A 17,368-nucleotide genomic window follows, 5' to 3' on the forward strand; every position below is an offset into this window, starting at 1 on the left:
CTCCAGCACCAACCCCCTCCAAAAGTTGTGCCTAAATTATTTTCTTGGAAACACCCTATTTATACACCTGTGGACTGCGTGAGAGTGGCTAGTGGTTAACGTGTCTGCCTCTCAGTCAAGAGGTCATGGTTTTGTAGTCATAATGAAACCCTTAACGTCATCAAAAAACCATAATACATAACTCATACTTCGGTATAAAACTTGCTACAATGGTGATGCACATACAAAGGGAAGGAAGTCTGGCATCTCTGGCTTATACTGGTATTTATTTAGAGTTACCCCCCCTTGATCAATGTTAAATAAACGGATGAGCACTGACTATTTTATTTATTCGTAAGATTATTTATGCAATGCCAGCCTATGCTAGTTGCATATGGGTGGTTTTCAAAATAATGAGGCAAAAGTGTGACATAGGGGTTGAAAATTCAAACCCAGTTTTCATGATTGTCACCTATTTTACATGAAAGAAAATACTTCAAATTACACAGAAACAACTTTGGGAAAGTATCAGGAAATACAAATAAAAAAATTTGACCTTAAATCCAAATATTGCGAACATTTTTTACAATATGGTTGATTTATAAAAGTGTCTTATGACAAGAACCTTGCATAAATCATGCTTTTTCTGAATTATATAATCAGTAATTGGTACCTGTGTGTAGTCATGTGCATAATATTTCAGTTGTTTAAGAAAAATAAAAAAAATCAACACATTTTGTCTAAATTTGAAACCAAAAATAAATTGTTACCTCACAAAGTTTTTGCTGTTATTAAAACAAGAATCAAATAAGGGAAAAATCTACATTAACCTCACCTTATGCATCTTTATAGACCATATACCAAATTTCAAGAATGTATTGTAACTTACAATTGCCAAATTTTTCATTTCAAAATTGAACTATTTTTCGGTGCACAGGGGACGCATATTAAAGGCCAATATAATATGCATTATTATTCACTTTCATGTTAATAAAATAATGATTTGTGATCGACTTAAGACATTTCTGTGTATATGATAGAGTGTATTCCTTAAAATTTCTTCAGTATCACATTTTTCACAACAATTTCCTCAAAATTCAACAGCATGTAATGATGCAAATGGAAAATAGTGGCTAAGAGAACAACTTACAGCAAACAATCACATATATAACATTTATTACTTCATATTGAGTCTAAAAATAAGAAAATATCATCAATGGTAATATAAAGTACTAGAATTCATACATGTTTAATACTTTGTTTAATAATGGAAAGGGTGCACAGAGGACAAACCATAATGCAAGTAATATTTTTTAATTATGTTATTATTTTTGTAACTTAACTTTTCCTGGTAAACATTTTTACAATAATTTCAGTAAAGCTTGAAACAATACTTGTGAATGTTTGAAAGATGACATTAGAGCCTACAAAACTAAATATCTAAACAATGGAATAAAATATGTCCACAGAATGGAATAAAGATTTTGGTCTCAATGCACCATTAAACACTTATGTGAACATGTCTAAATTTAATTCACATGTCTAAATTTAAAAGATGTCTCTTTACCTTTGGCATCCTACTCAATAGAATAGTATCTATTTTATTAGGCATTATTCAAGAATTAAATTCAAGAAAAATCTCAACTTTTGGTTTCCACAAGGATTTAAATTCACCTGGCTTTGACATGGTTTTACTTTGGTCCATTTTTAGGCACTCAAATTGTGAAAGACTTTTCCTGCAACTCCACATATTCTTAGCATTGCTTGTGTATACTAGCTGCCTTTTTATTTTTTCCTGATTTAGTTGGTTTGCCTACTTTTCTTATGACTATGACTGACAGACATCACCAATTGTGTAATTTTCTACAACATGACTTATTTTAAGACCTTCACTTTGGTGTGGCATTCTTTACCAGGCGGTTAATTGTGGAGGCCCATGCCATGGAATCCCTCAAAGGGGTTGTTTTACATGTTGTGCTTTTTCTAAGCTGATGCTGCTTCAACTGTGTGTATTCATACCTTCTCATTTTAACCTTTCTCCTTTTATTCTGTCTGTCATTTTCTGGACTTTTGTTGTTCCTCATTTCGCTTCATTTTATTTCTTCTCTGCCTCTACTTCTTTAGTTTCTCCTTTTTTAGCTCACCTGTCACATAGTGACAAGGTGAGCTTTTGTGATCACAATTTGTCCGGCGTCCGTCCATCGTCCGTCCGTCCGTCCGTCCGTCCGTAAACTTTTACTTTAAACGACATCTCCTCATAAACCGCTTAGCCAATTTCATCCAAACTTCACAGGAATGTTCCTTGGGTGGTCCCCTTTGAAAATTGTTCAAAGAATTGAAATCCATGCAGAACTCTGGTTGCCATGGCAATGGAAAGGAAAAACTTTAAAAATCTTCTTCTCCCAAACCACAAGGCTTAGGCCGTTGATATATGGTAGGTAGGATCACCAAATGGTCCTCTACCAAGATTGTTCAAATTATGGCCCTTGGGTCAAAATTGGCCCCGCCCCGGGGGGTCATGGGTTTTCTCTAAAAAAACTTAAAAAATCTTCTCCTCTGAACTTACTTGGCCTAGAGCTTAGATATTTGTCATGATTCATCGTCTAGTGGACCTCTACAAAGTTTGTTCAAATTATGGCCCTGGGGTCAAAATTGGCCCCGCCCCGGGGGGTCATGGGTATGCTCTATATGCTTATAGTTAAAACTTCAAAAATCTTCTCCTCTGAACTTACTTGGACTAGAGCTTAGATATTTGGCATGATTCATTGTCTAGTGGACCTCTACAAAGATTGTTCAAATTATGGCCCTGGGGTCAAAATTGGCCCCGCCCCTGGGTGGTCATGGGTTTTCTCTATATGATTATATTAAAAAAAATCAAAAATCTCCTCTGAACTTACGTTGCTTAGAGCTTAGATATTTGGCTTGATTCATCGTCTAGTGGACCTCTACAAAGATTGTTCAAATTATGGCCTTGGGGTCAAAATTGGCCCCGCCCCGGGGGGTTAGGGTATTCTCTATATGTTTATAGTTAAAACTTCAAAAATCTTTTCCTCTGAACTTACTTGGACTAGAGCTTAGATATTTGTCATGATTCATCGTCTAGTGGACCTCTACAAAGATTGTTCAAATTATGGCCTTGGGGTCAAAATTGGCCCCGCCCCCTTGGGGGGTCATGGGTTTTCTCTATATGTTTATAGTTAAAACTTCAAAAATCATCTCCTCTGAACTTACGCGGCTTAGAGCTTAGATATTTGGCATGATTCATAGTCTAGTGGACCTCTACAAAGTTTGTTCAAATTATGGCCCTGGGGTCAAAATTGGCCACACCCCGGGGCCTTAGATATTTGGCATGATTCATCGTCTAGTGGACCTCTACAAAGTTTGTTCAAATTATGGCCCTGGGGTCAAAATTGGCCACACCCCGGGGCTGATGGGTTTTCTCTATATGTGTTATAGTGAAAACTTAAAAAATCTTCTCCGAACTCACAAAGACAAGTAACGTCTTAATTTAAACTGGATAACATATTTAGTACACATACCAATTTTCAATATGGGCCACATACAACAATTAATAACAAATATACATATATAGATACACACGTAAAATCAAGTAGTGACAAGAGCTTAGATATTTGGCATGATATATCTTCTAGTTGACTTGTACCAATATTGTTCAATCTTTGGCCCTGGGGTCAAAAAATGGCCCCACCCGGGTGGTCATGGGTTTCCTTACATATGTATATGATGAAAACTTATAAAATCTTCTTCTCCGAAACCAAAAGGCGAAGGCCTTAGATATTTGGTATGAAGCATTGTTTATCGGACCACTATTAAGATTGTTCAAACTTTAGCCCTGGGGTCAAAATTGGCCACGCCCCGTCTTAATAGGCTTAGGTTTTCAATATTTTTATATAGTCTTATATAATAAAACTTTAAAAATCCTCTTCTCCAAAATATAAGACCTAGAGCTTTCATATTTGGTATATAGTGTTACCTAGTGGACCTACACCAAAGGTATTCAAATTATTGTCCTGGGGTCAAATTGGCCTTGCTCAGGGGTCATTTGTTTTTACATTGTCTTGTCACTTAAACGTCTTTTCCTCTGAAAGTAAAGGTCAGAATGACTCCATACTTGATATGTAGCATCCTTACATGGTCCTCTCTCAACTTTGTTCAAATGGTTTTGTTTGGCCCATTTTAGGGGTCATTAGAGCAAAAAATAGAAAAACCTTTAAACAACTTGATCTTATTAACTGCTTGATGGATCTTCAAGTCTGAAGCATCCTAGCATGGGCCTCTGTCAGGTCTTTTCAAATAATTTTGTTTGGCCCCTTTTAAGGGCCACCAGAGCTAAAATAAGTAAAAAAAACTTAACATTTTCTTCGCATGAACCCCTTGATAGATCTTCAGCAAATTTGGTTTGAAGTGTCCTTGCATGGACCTCTCTTAAATTTGTTCACATAATTTTGTTTGGCCCGGTTGCCATGGCAACCTAAAGGAAAATGTCAACAATTGGTTATAATCATCTTCTTCTCCTAAACTGCTTTGACAATTTTGATGAAACTTCATAGGAATGATCCTTGGTTGGTGCTTTTTCAAAATTGTTCAAAGAAATTAATTCCATGTAGAACTCTGGTTGACATGGCAACCTAAAGGAAAAGTGTCAACAATTGGTTACAATCATCTTCTTCTCCCACACCGCTTGGACAATTTTGATGAAACTTCATAGGAATGATCCTTGGTTGGTGCTTTTTCAAAATTGTTCAAAAAAATTAATTCCATGCAGAACTCTGGTTGCCATGGCAACCTGAAGGAAAATATAGGCTGTCGTGTCCGCGCTGCGACTTTCTCTTATATGGACAGATTTTAAAATGACTTGCCATATGTTTTCGACATACCAAGACAACGTGTCGTGTGCAAGACCCAAGTCCCTACCTCTAAGGTGAAAGATACACTAAGTGTTTATTCACAATGGAATGCTGAATATGAGGACATAAAGAGTGTTGGCTGTCATTTAGTATGATTGGGTTTTTTCCTATGCTCAGAGGCAATTTAATATAACTTGCAATATGTATTTGACACATAAAGGCAAGATCAACTTTTTATGTACTTGTTCATAGATCAATGTCACATTGGGGGGCATTTGTCACATACTTTGACAGCTCTTGTTCAATATTCTTTGAGAAACAAGCTATATTAATAACAAAGGTTAAACTCTTTTACTCAGGTGAGCGATTTAGGGCCATCATGGCCCTCTTGTTTTATTTGTAAATCATATATAGGATCTATTTGTCCTCTTTCTTAGCGTTTGAGCAATACCTGACAAATTCTGCTCTTTTTCTCAGTATCTTGATCTCCGTCATACATTTTCTGCAACTTTTGATCTTTCCTAAGTCATTCTCTGCGCTTCCTAGACTTCAGTTTGTTAATGTTTTCAACAGTCTTTTCTTCATTTGTTTTCATATTTTCTATGTGATCTCTTTGGAAAAGGAAGCTTAACTACAAGCTTTTCAACTAGGGTACTTGTTTCCTGTACAAAATTATAATCTGGTATATTTGCTTTCCATATGAAAAAAAATGTCCCCTGTGCACCGAATTGAATCATATAATACCTTGCACATATAAAAGCATTACATGAATAATTTCAATTTCATTTGATGTCTTTTAATTGTCATGATAAAATCAAAATAGAATATTTAAACAAAATATGTTATCTTATGTGCCTCAATACTGAAACTGTATTTAAATTAATTTGATAAACCTTAAAAAGTAAAACATTTAATGGCTTTATAATCAAATAATAAAAAAAGTATTTATAACACACCATCAAGTTGCTAAACTATCAAGTGATGCCTAAATATAACATACACATTTCTCAGAATGTGGAAATAGCACCATATTTGTTAGTTTATGACATTTTATTGAAATCTGCTAAAACGGGATGCACAGGGGACATTGCTTTAAACCATGCAGATGCTTCAAATCTCTGTATGTGAGAGGCTGAAAACTGTTTTTGCATCTGTTGTAACTTTCTTTTCTGGGAAATACAGCAGAATATCATTTTATTGAAGAAATTATAGAAATCTGACAACTAACAACCGAAAAGGTGCACAGGGGACATTTTGGGGTAATAAGTCATGCATCTGAGTTATGGACAAAATAATGTATGAAATAATAAAACTATGTTATTTATATAAAGCTGGCAGGTTAAAGTTATTAAAATAACATAGTAATTTAATATAAATAGTGCTTAAATGGAATGGTAGTGTTCTCAAAGTGAATCGAATATTCTATCTTCTTTTTAAATGACAGGGGGTTCGTCATATGACATTAAAATTTGGTTAAGATAATACATATTTTTTTATTTGAAGTATGTTTTTTAAATGAGAAAGGGTTAAGTTACATAAAAAACAATAAAAACATACTATATCATTCAGTTTCAAAAAATAAAACACATTTGAATAAAGGTCTTCATGTAAAATGTCACACTTTTTTGGGTGCACAGGGGACAAATGTAGCAACATATTCTTACATAACTTTTTTGCTGATTGAGCCATCCATTTGAAACTCAACAATTTTCTTAACAAGATTGTTTGGCCCATAATGTGTCTGCAAACACTTTCCAAAAGTGAAAGGAATAAAAGTTAGGAGAGATAAAAGAAAAAGCCTCATTATTTTGAAAACCACCCATGTGGCTTACGGTAGATTAAAATACAGGGTAGGGTTTTAGCTAGATGGTTATAGGAGGGAGGTGCACCCTGTCCTTTTTGGAAAGCACCCTCCTGCCTTCAAAGAATTTAATGCTTAACATAATCAAACATGTCCTTTGTTTTGATTAATACTTATATGATAATGATTTCAAACACACTACGTATATGTAGTTGAAACCTAATGTAACTTCAAATAAGCACAATTTTTTACATTTTCTATGAAATTCATAATGCTTTAATTTTACTGTCTGATGCTATGTGCCCTTTTGTCCCGCAGCACCCTGTCCCTTTTTCTGTAACACTTGGTCGTTTTTTAAAACCTGGCTAAAACCCCAATACATGGATACATGTACATGTACAATTATAATGAACTTTAATTTTAAGATACATGAGAACTGAGAACCATACCATGTTGACATGTATTTCACTTCTGCTGACCAATAAACCATATCTTCCATAGGAGGTGTTGCTCGCTGTACCGTTCACAGAGTTGTGTTGGGAGTATGTGGAGCCACAGTTTGACGTTGATGATGACTCTTTCCCCGCACTGCTTCTGCAGTTCCTTGTCAACGAGAAAACTCCAGAGGGACAGACGCGCCAGGTCACAAAAGTGCTGCAAGTGTTCTCACGACAGGTTCGAGTTTTAATTGCATTACCGTAATTCTGATTGTTCATTTTTACATTAAAATTTATTGTATCAGCCTAGTTGCATGTGTTAAGTTCTACCATTTTAGGGTTTGTACATACAGACTGGCATAATGTTCAAAGAGTTATCAAGGAGATTTCAAGGACCTTTATTTCATTTTCAACTTGTGCCATGAGAGTCTTAAACCCGAACCATAACTGTACTATTACATGCATGCCAGCAGATTTGCAAAATATCAAAGAGTTCCTAGCTAACCATTCCGCCAAACTTTTTTGTAATAATCCACCTCTCATTTTTCAAAATTTAGTTCTGATCATCTTAATACCAGAAGGTAGTTCAAGGTATCAAGTGATATTAAAATATAGAAGGTTTTGATACTTTTCAGCATTAACTTCATGATATTATAAGTGCCGCGGAGCAAATGCCAAAGCTTATGTGGTGTTGTTGTTTTCTGTCAAGCAAGGGATATATCATGTGTACTGTCTCTGGTTAAAGAACAGTTTCGAGTTATAGCTAAGGTTAATGTGTTCCCAACTTTAGGATGTAGAAAAAGTATAACTTACCCAACATTTTGCTGTCACCCAAGGGTAGAGAGAACATTTTTAACTAAGTTTGTTAGTATAATATTTGAAGTTATAGTGTTAAATATGGACTTTTGAAAACGTTTTCAATTCCTGCTTTTAGGCACGTATGATGATTGCCCTGATTGAATCGGGTGTGGATAGAAAGAAGAAACAAGGTCGCCCGACAGACGCTGTAGATGGAAATACACCATCAGACTCAGGTACAAAATATCACATGGTCTTAGTATACGCCATGATATCAGAGAATTCAGGTTTTTGTAAAGGGAATGTTATCAAAGGAAACAGGTTTTAGTATATATAGGCCGTGTAACCAGTGAAAACATTAAGGCCAATTCCATTTCAACATATTAGCCTAGTTGGGTAGGCACTTCGAAATTATGCCAGCCCCATACAGAAGCAAATTCACCCTTTTAGGGTCCAAATTAACAAAAAATGTGAAAATTATTGCCTTCCCCAATGGGCAGCTGCCAATGGGGTATGTGTTTAACTGGAATAACCCTTAGTTATTTAACTAAAGCCTGTGTTCAAGTGAATATGTTTCTTGATTTGGTTGGTGGAAATTGTTTCAAGTTTTTACTTTAACAGTATTTATGACACTACCGGTATTTATCACTTTGAAATCATAAAATATTTCCCTCAGCACAGTAAGAAATTGCATCCAGTTGTTGAAATTTGTGTCCAGAAGTGATAAATCGAGGGTTCAGGAATAGTCAACCATAACTCCTTGTAAATATAGAAGTTGTTATGGCTGTCTAATGCTGCGCCTTCAAAATAGATTAACTAGAATACAACTTATTAATATAATCAATGAGTATGAAAATCACTATTATTTATACACAACTGTCTTCATGTTTTCAGATTTCCATGAACGATGCTCAAACAAACTGCAAAGATTGTGCCTGTCAACATTTTCCAAATCGGGTACTGATTAACAACTTACTCTGTTAATTTTGGTGTCAACTCAGTGAAATATATAACATTGAAACAAATTATCCTCTATATCCAGTTATACTGAACACCTAACATTAGCTTCTATTGTAGTATTTGTATTCAATGTATATAATTATAATGCTGATATAGTTGATATGACTTAAATCTGCTCACTACTAAATAATCATAATTGATAATTAATAGGCTATTAAAATTTTCGAGGCAAGCAAAATCCTTCACAAACTTTTTGTGTAATGTGCAATAGGTTATTGTCTAAACCCTGTGAAAAGTCATTACTGCAGACGTTTTAAATTATAGAATTTTAGTGTACCTTTGACCCGCATTAAATTTAAAAATAGATATAATCATTTTAACAACATTACGGTATTCAATATCTTGTTATTTATCATATAATCTGAATTTGTGCTTTTTTTACGCTTGTCTGTTGTTGCTTTTTGAAGAATAATGCTGAATAATTATAGATGTGCTGTCATGCAAAAACTAACTTTGGCAGGAATCTAATGATATTTATTAAAGATATTCACATAAAACTTAAAACTTACTACGAATGCCCGTATGCATATGTGAAGCAAGACCATTAAATTTGGCTTAAAAAAAAGTCTCATTATGCCTCCAGCCCAGCTGAGGAAAACAGACAAGCTTTTGTGTCCACTTGTTATGTTATTGGTTTCTGCTTTTCAAAGGGACTCTCACATTTCATATAGTCACACATAGAAACAAGTTATTTCATTTGAAACATGAATAAAATGCTTGTTACAAGCTGTTGAAGCTCTGTTTAATATAATTATTTAAAAATGTTTCTGAAAATGCTTCATTTTGCCCAAAGCCGTTAATAAGGCTAATGAAAATTTAATTATGTTACGGTTTGATTTACGAAATTCTAATCAAATTTGTCTCAGTTTGTTCATTCAAGAAAGTAGAATCATTTGAACAAAGTTTTACATATCAATAATCGTTGACAACATAACAATCTGTGAGCGAATCCCTTTCAGCATAACAACATGTGTATATGAATGAATTTCTCTTGCAGGTGAATGTCTTGATTAGCGGCATGCTGAATCCATAGACTACTGCAACATTTAGCCGCATAAACATGTTCTCCTTGTATCTGCATGACATCATCATGACATTCCAGATATTCAATCTCTGTGGCATTAAATCTTGTGTCACATTATATATTGAATGAACGTTCTTTCAGTATAGAATAATCTTACTACTTATAAGGCATGGAAGGGTAGAATTTTTACGACCCAGGAACATGATGGTCAATTTTCCGGTGTAACTGGGTACCGGGTACTTGAATACATATTTAACACCCCAGAATAACCATATCGCCTGGAACAAAAACAAGTACTATTTGTGAAGTGTCATATGAAAATGAAATGCAGTCTCAGTTCATTTGAGCTCAGTCAGAAATGTGGAGTCACTCTTATGAAAAAGGACATCGAAAAGGAACACCTTATTCATTCACCTCAACAAAGCAGCAGGCGACAAATGCCCGAAAAGCATAAAACATTAATTGGTATCGTTGTATTAGTCTAATATTGGGTACTTAAAATGTAACTTGGTACCCTCCAAACTGTACCCAGCTCGCGGGTACCCATCCATGTCCTTTCTACTTACATGTGTAGTGAAATGGTTCATAGTGATATTAGATAAAGAGGCAGATATAACATTCATCCATTCATGTAAACTGAACACATTTTAATTCTCTATTGCTCATATCTGTAATTAAGGTATCTGATGAACACATAATCTGGATTTTTTATTGAGCCATTGGTGATCATGATAGAATTTCTAAGCCTGGCTACCCTATACTTAAGGTATTATTAAAAAGGGTATTGCACCATACTGATGACATAGATGTATAATAAGTCTTCTAAAAAATATAAATAAAGTTACTTATAAGTTAGTATAAATTTTTTGTTCCTTGTAAGCAACAAATACCAGTTTTTCATTGAAAACCTGGTTTTGTCACATGGCGGCAATTCTTGTTTACTTTTTAATTCGACTTTTTTATTGCTTTTGACAGGCACATTGTATATCATCATTGTATTTATTTCTAAGACAAAGTGGCGTAGTACACTGCGCTGTCCTACAAAAGCTCTTGTTACATAATCGTTTTCTACTCATAGAACTTTTTCAATTTCAAATGATACCAAAATAAAATGAGGCCAAAAGGCATCCAAAAATCACATACCTTCAGCAAGAATTTTCTGGCAATATAGCTGCATAGCGTTGATCATGTTTGTAATTGCAAGATCTTACTGGCAATATAGCTGCATAGCGTTGATCATGTTTGTAATTGCAAGAACTTTCTGGCAATATAGCTGCATAGCGTTGATCATGTTTGTAATTGCAAGAACTTTCTGGCTATATAGCTGCATAGCACTGATCATGTTTGTAATTGCAATAACTTTCTGGCTATATAGCTGCATAGCGCTGATCATGTTTGTAATTGCAGGAACTTACTGGCAATATAGCAGTCTTCAATGCTATCTATTTATCTTTTAAATGCAATTCAACCCTTACTTTTTCTTGAATATTTATGAAATTTATTTCCAGACTAGATTTTTCTTAACCTACACGCATAGTGATGTTCCACATGTCATGATGTTAATTGTTGGGTAATAGATCTGAGTGTAATATCAGGCATCTTAAGAATGTGAATACAGTAGCTTAATTCATAATTATGCTATGATTTGCTCACCGCTTCATTCTTAATCATGAAGATTTTCATTATATGCATTTTATTTTAAATTTGTTGTTAATCATGAGAAGTTCAAAAATTCATTAACTCAATGAAAACAATCTCTGGGCCTATGATTAAAAACAGTCTCAAGTCCGAGTCTAGACTCACACTCAGAAAAACACCTCTATTAAATTACAAAGAATCATCTTTATCTATGTCTTTGGCCTTTACCATGTGCCATTAAACAGGGTTTATGTTTAAACTTTTGGCTACTGAGCTTGTTTCTGTAGTCTTTCACTCAAGTATTTATTCCATACATTTTACAAAAATAAATTTCAGTTGTAAATAGTAATAGTATTCAGCAAATTTCTTCAGTGATAGTCAACTAGAATGAAAATCTGAATGGAATGAATCTGAAATCAACTTTGAGACTGTTCAAAATCAAGACCAAGGGAATATTTAATATAAAAAAGAAATGTTTTATAAGGTAAGAATCATGTTGTAACTTGCCTGTTATTTATTTTTAGAAATGTTATTTTAGTTCAGGGTAACTAAGGTCCGTAACTCTGCAAGATTTCATATCCAGAACAATGAATTTAGGTGCATTTAGCTTCCTTGTTTTATCGTTTGTTGTTTAGTTATTTATTAGAATTTTATTTGAAGTAGAATTATTGTTTGTTCTCTGTCTGTATTGTTGGAATTTAATTTGTTGTTATTATTGATATATATATATATATATATATATATATATATATATATATATACATATGCTTGTATGCTGGCGGATAAAAGAAACTGTGCATTATGTCTGAAATTCTTTTGAAGTATTTGACATGTTGTTCCATCAATCATTTAACATGCCAATTTATTATATACTTGCTGGTGATTTATAGACATTTATCAGCGAAATAAAAATGATATAATGATTATTTCGAAAAGCCCGTTTTCACATTCAGATCAAAATCCTACCATGCACGGGTAGGGACACAAATACGATGTCATTTCGGAAATGACTACTTTTGCAGATATATTTGGTGCTGTCTTCTGAAAAACTACTTAAAAGTCAAATGTGACATAATTATTAGGCATGTAATAAAAATTAATTAAAATTCGTATTTTAGTGTAAGGTCGCAATACACCAGCTCATGAACATCACATGAAATACAGCTATTGGTGCTCTTTCAGTGAACTAGAGTGTGCTCTTACATTGAAACAAACAAGTATCCTCTATAACTCTGGCCCCAATTTCTCAAAACTTCATAAGCTTAACAGGCTTAAGTTGCTTATTTCAAATTGTCAAAATACATACTTAAATTGAATTTTGATAAACAAAAAATGATAATGGTAATTGTGATTATCATGAAGATAATTCCTATCTAAAGTATGAAAAATCATCAAAATATAATATTATGCAAACTATTGAAAACAATGATGAGCTAAGCCTAATCCTGTTATAAGAGACTTAAGAAGTTTCGAGAAATTGTGGCCTTATGCAGTGTTTTTTTTCTGGCAAGTTGTGACCTTTTCTCGGAGTTACATCATATATAAGGTGCTGTTTCTGGAGTAATCTAAGAACTGTTAATTTTTTTGCATGCACAGTTACTTTATTCTGCTAGTGTATTTTAAGAAAATAGAAACCATTTAACATAGAAACTATTAACAGTGTTCATTGATGCATAATAAAAATTGTACCAATATTGATACAAATAATCAACATTACTTATGTAAAATTCATTCTTATTATATTTTATTTTATTGCTGAACCCCTTAGGCCTGAGGAATTCATCATTTTGAGGACTTCGTGTAAAAAAGAAGCAACTCCATATAAAAATAGGAGCATCATCAATTGATATGCTGAGCCCTCGATTTGATGCAAACAATATGTTCATAAGCATCAAGATATTGTGGCCATCGTTACGAAGAGCGTACAATGAATCATCGAATGATCAAGAATTTAAATTGAATCTAAAAGGACCTAGGACACTATCTTTATTGATTTTATACTGATTATTAATTCAAATGCAAAACATATATATATTGCAAAATGCAGTCATTCAGTATGCCCTTGGACCTATAAACCACAGTATTATAGGTCCATGGAATAGCACTCCAGTGAAATACGGCCATAATCCACTCTTCTGATGTCACATCATAACAAGCTTTATTGCAGGATGTTAAAATGAAGTTATTCACAATAATGATGGGTATAATTATATAGATATTGTCCGAGGTCCTTTAAAGCATTTTTTTTTTGGTCACAAACTAACGGTAAATTGAAACATTTCATGAACTGACCAATATAGCTATAAGTTTTTAATTACTTGAGACATTCAAACTACTCAGATATATCATTTCAAATGTATGACTGTATTGATAAAATGGCCTAATTTTCTTTACCATTGTACCAGACATATATCTCAACATTTAAATAAAATCACTAACACTCAAATTTAGAATGGGTGTGGTTCATTTGTAGTTTCATTTTTAACTTACTTCTTTTATGTTATTAATTGAAATCAAAAGTTGTTTGCTTAGCTTTGGTTAGACTCTGTATTTACTCGTATTAAACTTCGTTCATTTCTTAATTTTCATTTTTTTATGACATGATGCCGAACCCTTCTGATAAAAATATAATTTTTATAATTGTTTAACCAATGGAGAGATTTAATCCCATGATAACCCCGTACAAACAAATTCTATAACTTGGATTAAATATATTCTTTTGTTATACAAAGTATTTAATAATCCAGAGAAGTCTTAATCAGATTTATCATCATGTTTGTTGTGTTTCCTGTGACCTGAGCAACCAACCAAAAACGTTGCCTTCCTTATAAGTAAAAACAATATTTTTTACGTTAAGGCTGTTCTCCCGTATATCAAGTCAGGCTGCTGTAAACAATTTTTTTTAGGATGATGTATTTTGATTTCGAATTGATTCTAGGACTCAAATTTTGATAAAATTATTGTACTAGTACTAGTTATTGTACTAGTATTATTTGTACAATTTGTTTGTCACTCATTTATTAGTTAATTTGTTACCCACTCCCACTGTGATCCGTTACTTTGTTTAATTTTGTATGTAAATATGATCTTTGTATGCTTGTTTTATAATAAATATACAACTTTAATTAAATATGTTGTCTTGTTTATTCTGCTATTTCCAAGTAATTATCTGCGATGTTCGCACCAAATTGATTCATACGTAGATATTGACTTCCTCTCCACGAAACACCAGGGCAGATTGAATATTGACCACTTTGCAACTAGATACCTGCAGTATAAACCTTCCTTTTCCCACATCCCCTGCGTAGATGGCGTCTGTACACCGGGGTATATATTGACCACCTCTCCACTGTACACCGGGGCATATATTGACCACCTCTCCACTGTACACCGGGGTATATATTGACCACCTCTCCACTGTACACCGGGGTATATATTGACCACCTCTCCACTGTACACCGGGGTATATATTGACCACCTCTCCACTGTACACCGGGGTATATATTGACCACCTCTCCACTGTACACCGGGGTATATATTGACCACCTCTCCACTGTACACCGGGGTATATATTGACCACCTCTCCACTGTACACCGGGGTATATATTGACCACCTCTCCACTGTACACCGGGGTATATATTGACCACCTCTCCACTATACACCGGAGTATATATTGACCACCTCTCACCGGGGTATATATTGACAACCTCTCCACTATACACCGGGGTATATATTGACCACCTCTCACCGGGGTATATATTGACTACCTCTCCACCAAACATCGAAGCAGATTAAATATTGACCATTTCCCCACTATACACCGGGGCAGATAAATATTGACCACCTCGCCACTATACACCAGAGCGGATTAAATATTGACCACCTCGCTACTATACACCGGGGCAGATTGAATAGTGACCACCTCGCCACTATACATCGGACTGATTAAATATTGACCACCTCGCCACTATACACCAGAGCGGAATAGTTATTGACCACTTCGCCACTATACACCAGAGCATATTAAATATTGACCATCTCGCTACTATACGCCGGGGCAGATTGAATAGTGACCACCTCGCCACTATACATCGAGACTGATTAAATATTGACCACCTCGCCACTATACAACAGAGCGGAATAGTTATTGACCACCTCGCCACTATACACTTGGACAGATTAAATATTGACCACCTCACCACTATACACTGGGGCAGATTGAGTATTGACCACCTCACCCCTACACACCAAGGCAGATTGAACATTGACCACCTCAACCCTTCACACCAGGGCAGATCAAATATTGACCACCTCGTCCTTACACCACGGCAGATTAAATATTGACCACCTCGCCACTATACACCGGGGCAGATAAAATATTGACCACCTCTCCACTATACACCGGGGCAGATAAAATATTGACCACCTTGCCACTATACACCGGGGCAGATCAAATATTGACCACCTCTCCACTATACACCGGGGCAGATAAAATATTGACCACCTCGCCACTATACACCCGAGCAGATAAAATATTGACCACCTCGCCACTATACACCCGAGCAGATTAAATATTTAACACCTCGCCACTACACCCGAGCAGATTAAATATTTACCAGCTCACCACTACACACCAGGGCAGATTAATTATTGACCAGCTCACCACTACACACCAGGGCAGATTAAATATTGACCACCAGGCCACTACATAACCAGAACAGATCAAATATTTACCTACTCGCCACTACACACCAGGGCAGATTGAATATTGACCACCTCGCCACTACACACCGGGGCAGATTAAATATTTACCATCTCCCCACCATACACTGGGGCAGATAAAATATTGACCAACTCGCCACTATACACTGGGGCAGATTAAATATTGACCACCTGGCCACTATACACTGGGGCAGATTAAATATTGACCACCTGGCCACTATACACCAGTGCAGATTAAATATTGACCACTTCACCACTATACACTGGGGCAAATTGAATATTGACCTCCTCGCCACCATACACCCGAACAGATTAAATATTGACCACCTCGCCACTATACACAGAGGCAGATTAATTATTGACCACCTCACCGCTATACACCAGAACAGATTAAATATGACCTCCTCGCTACTATACACGGAGGCAGATTAATTATTGACCACCTCACCACTATACACCAGAACAGATTAAATATTGACCACCTCACCACTATACACCAGAACAGATTAAATATTGACCTCCTCGCCACTATACACCGGGACAGATTGAATATTGACCTCCTCGCCACTATACAGCAGAACAGATTAAATATTAACCTCCTCACCACTATACACCAGAACAGATTAAATATTGACCTCCTCGCCACTATACACCGGGACAGATTAAATATTGACCTCCTCGCCACTTTACACCGGGACAGATTGAATATTGACCTCCTCGCCACTTTACACCAGGGCAGATTAAATATTGACCTCCTCGCCACTTTACACCAGGGCAGATTAAATATCGACCACCTCGCCACTTTACACCAGGGCAGATTAAATATTGACCTCCTCGCCACTTTACACCAGGGCAGATTAAATATCGACCACCTCGCCACTATACACCAGGGCAGATTAAATATTGATCTCCTCGCCACTTTACACTGGGACAGATTATTGACCTCCTTGCCACTTGACACCGGGACAGATTATTGACCATCTCGCCACTTTACACCGTGACAGATTAATTATTGACCACCTCACCACTATACACCAGGACAGATTATTGACCTCGCCACTTTACACCGGGGCATATTAA

At 35.3% G+C, this 17,368-nt stretch overlaps 1 protein-coding gene across 2 annotated transcripts in view; it reads left to right on the top strand.

The window, feature by feature from the left end:
* Positions 1 to 14,695, top strand: part of LOC128208636 (FERM domain-containing protein 8-like) — a 28,734-nt gene extending 14,039 nt beyond the window's left edge. For both annotated transcript variants that reach the window (XM_052912184.1, XM_052912185.1), the window contains exons 9-12: positions 7,150 to 7,323; positions 8,020 to 8,119; positions 8,778 to 8,840; positions 9,901 to 14,695. In XM_052912184.1, the coding sequence (XP_052768144.1) occupies positions 7,150 to 7,323; positions 8,020 to 8,119; positions 8,778 to 8,840; positions 9,901 to 9,917 (354 nt within the window). In that variant the 3' untranslated portion in view covers positions 9,918 to 14,695. The remainder of the gene's footprint in view (positions 1 to 7,149; positions 7,324 to 8,019; positions 8,120 to 8,777; positions 8,841 to 9,900) is intronic.
* The last annotated feature ends 2,673 nt before the right edge of the window (positions 14,696 to 17,368 follow it).

This window comes from Mya arenaria, chromosome 11 (assembly GCF_026914265.1).
Source record: "Mya arenaria isolate MELC-2E11 chromosome 11, ASM2691426v1".
Lineage (NCBI taxonomy): Eukaryota > Metazoa > Mollusca > Bivalvia > Myida > Myidae > Mya > Mya arenaria.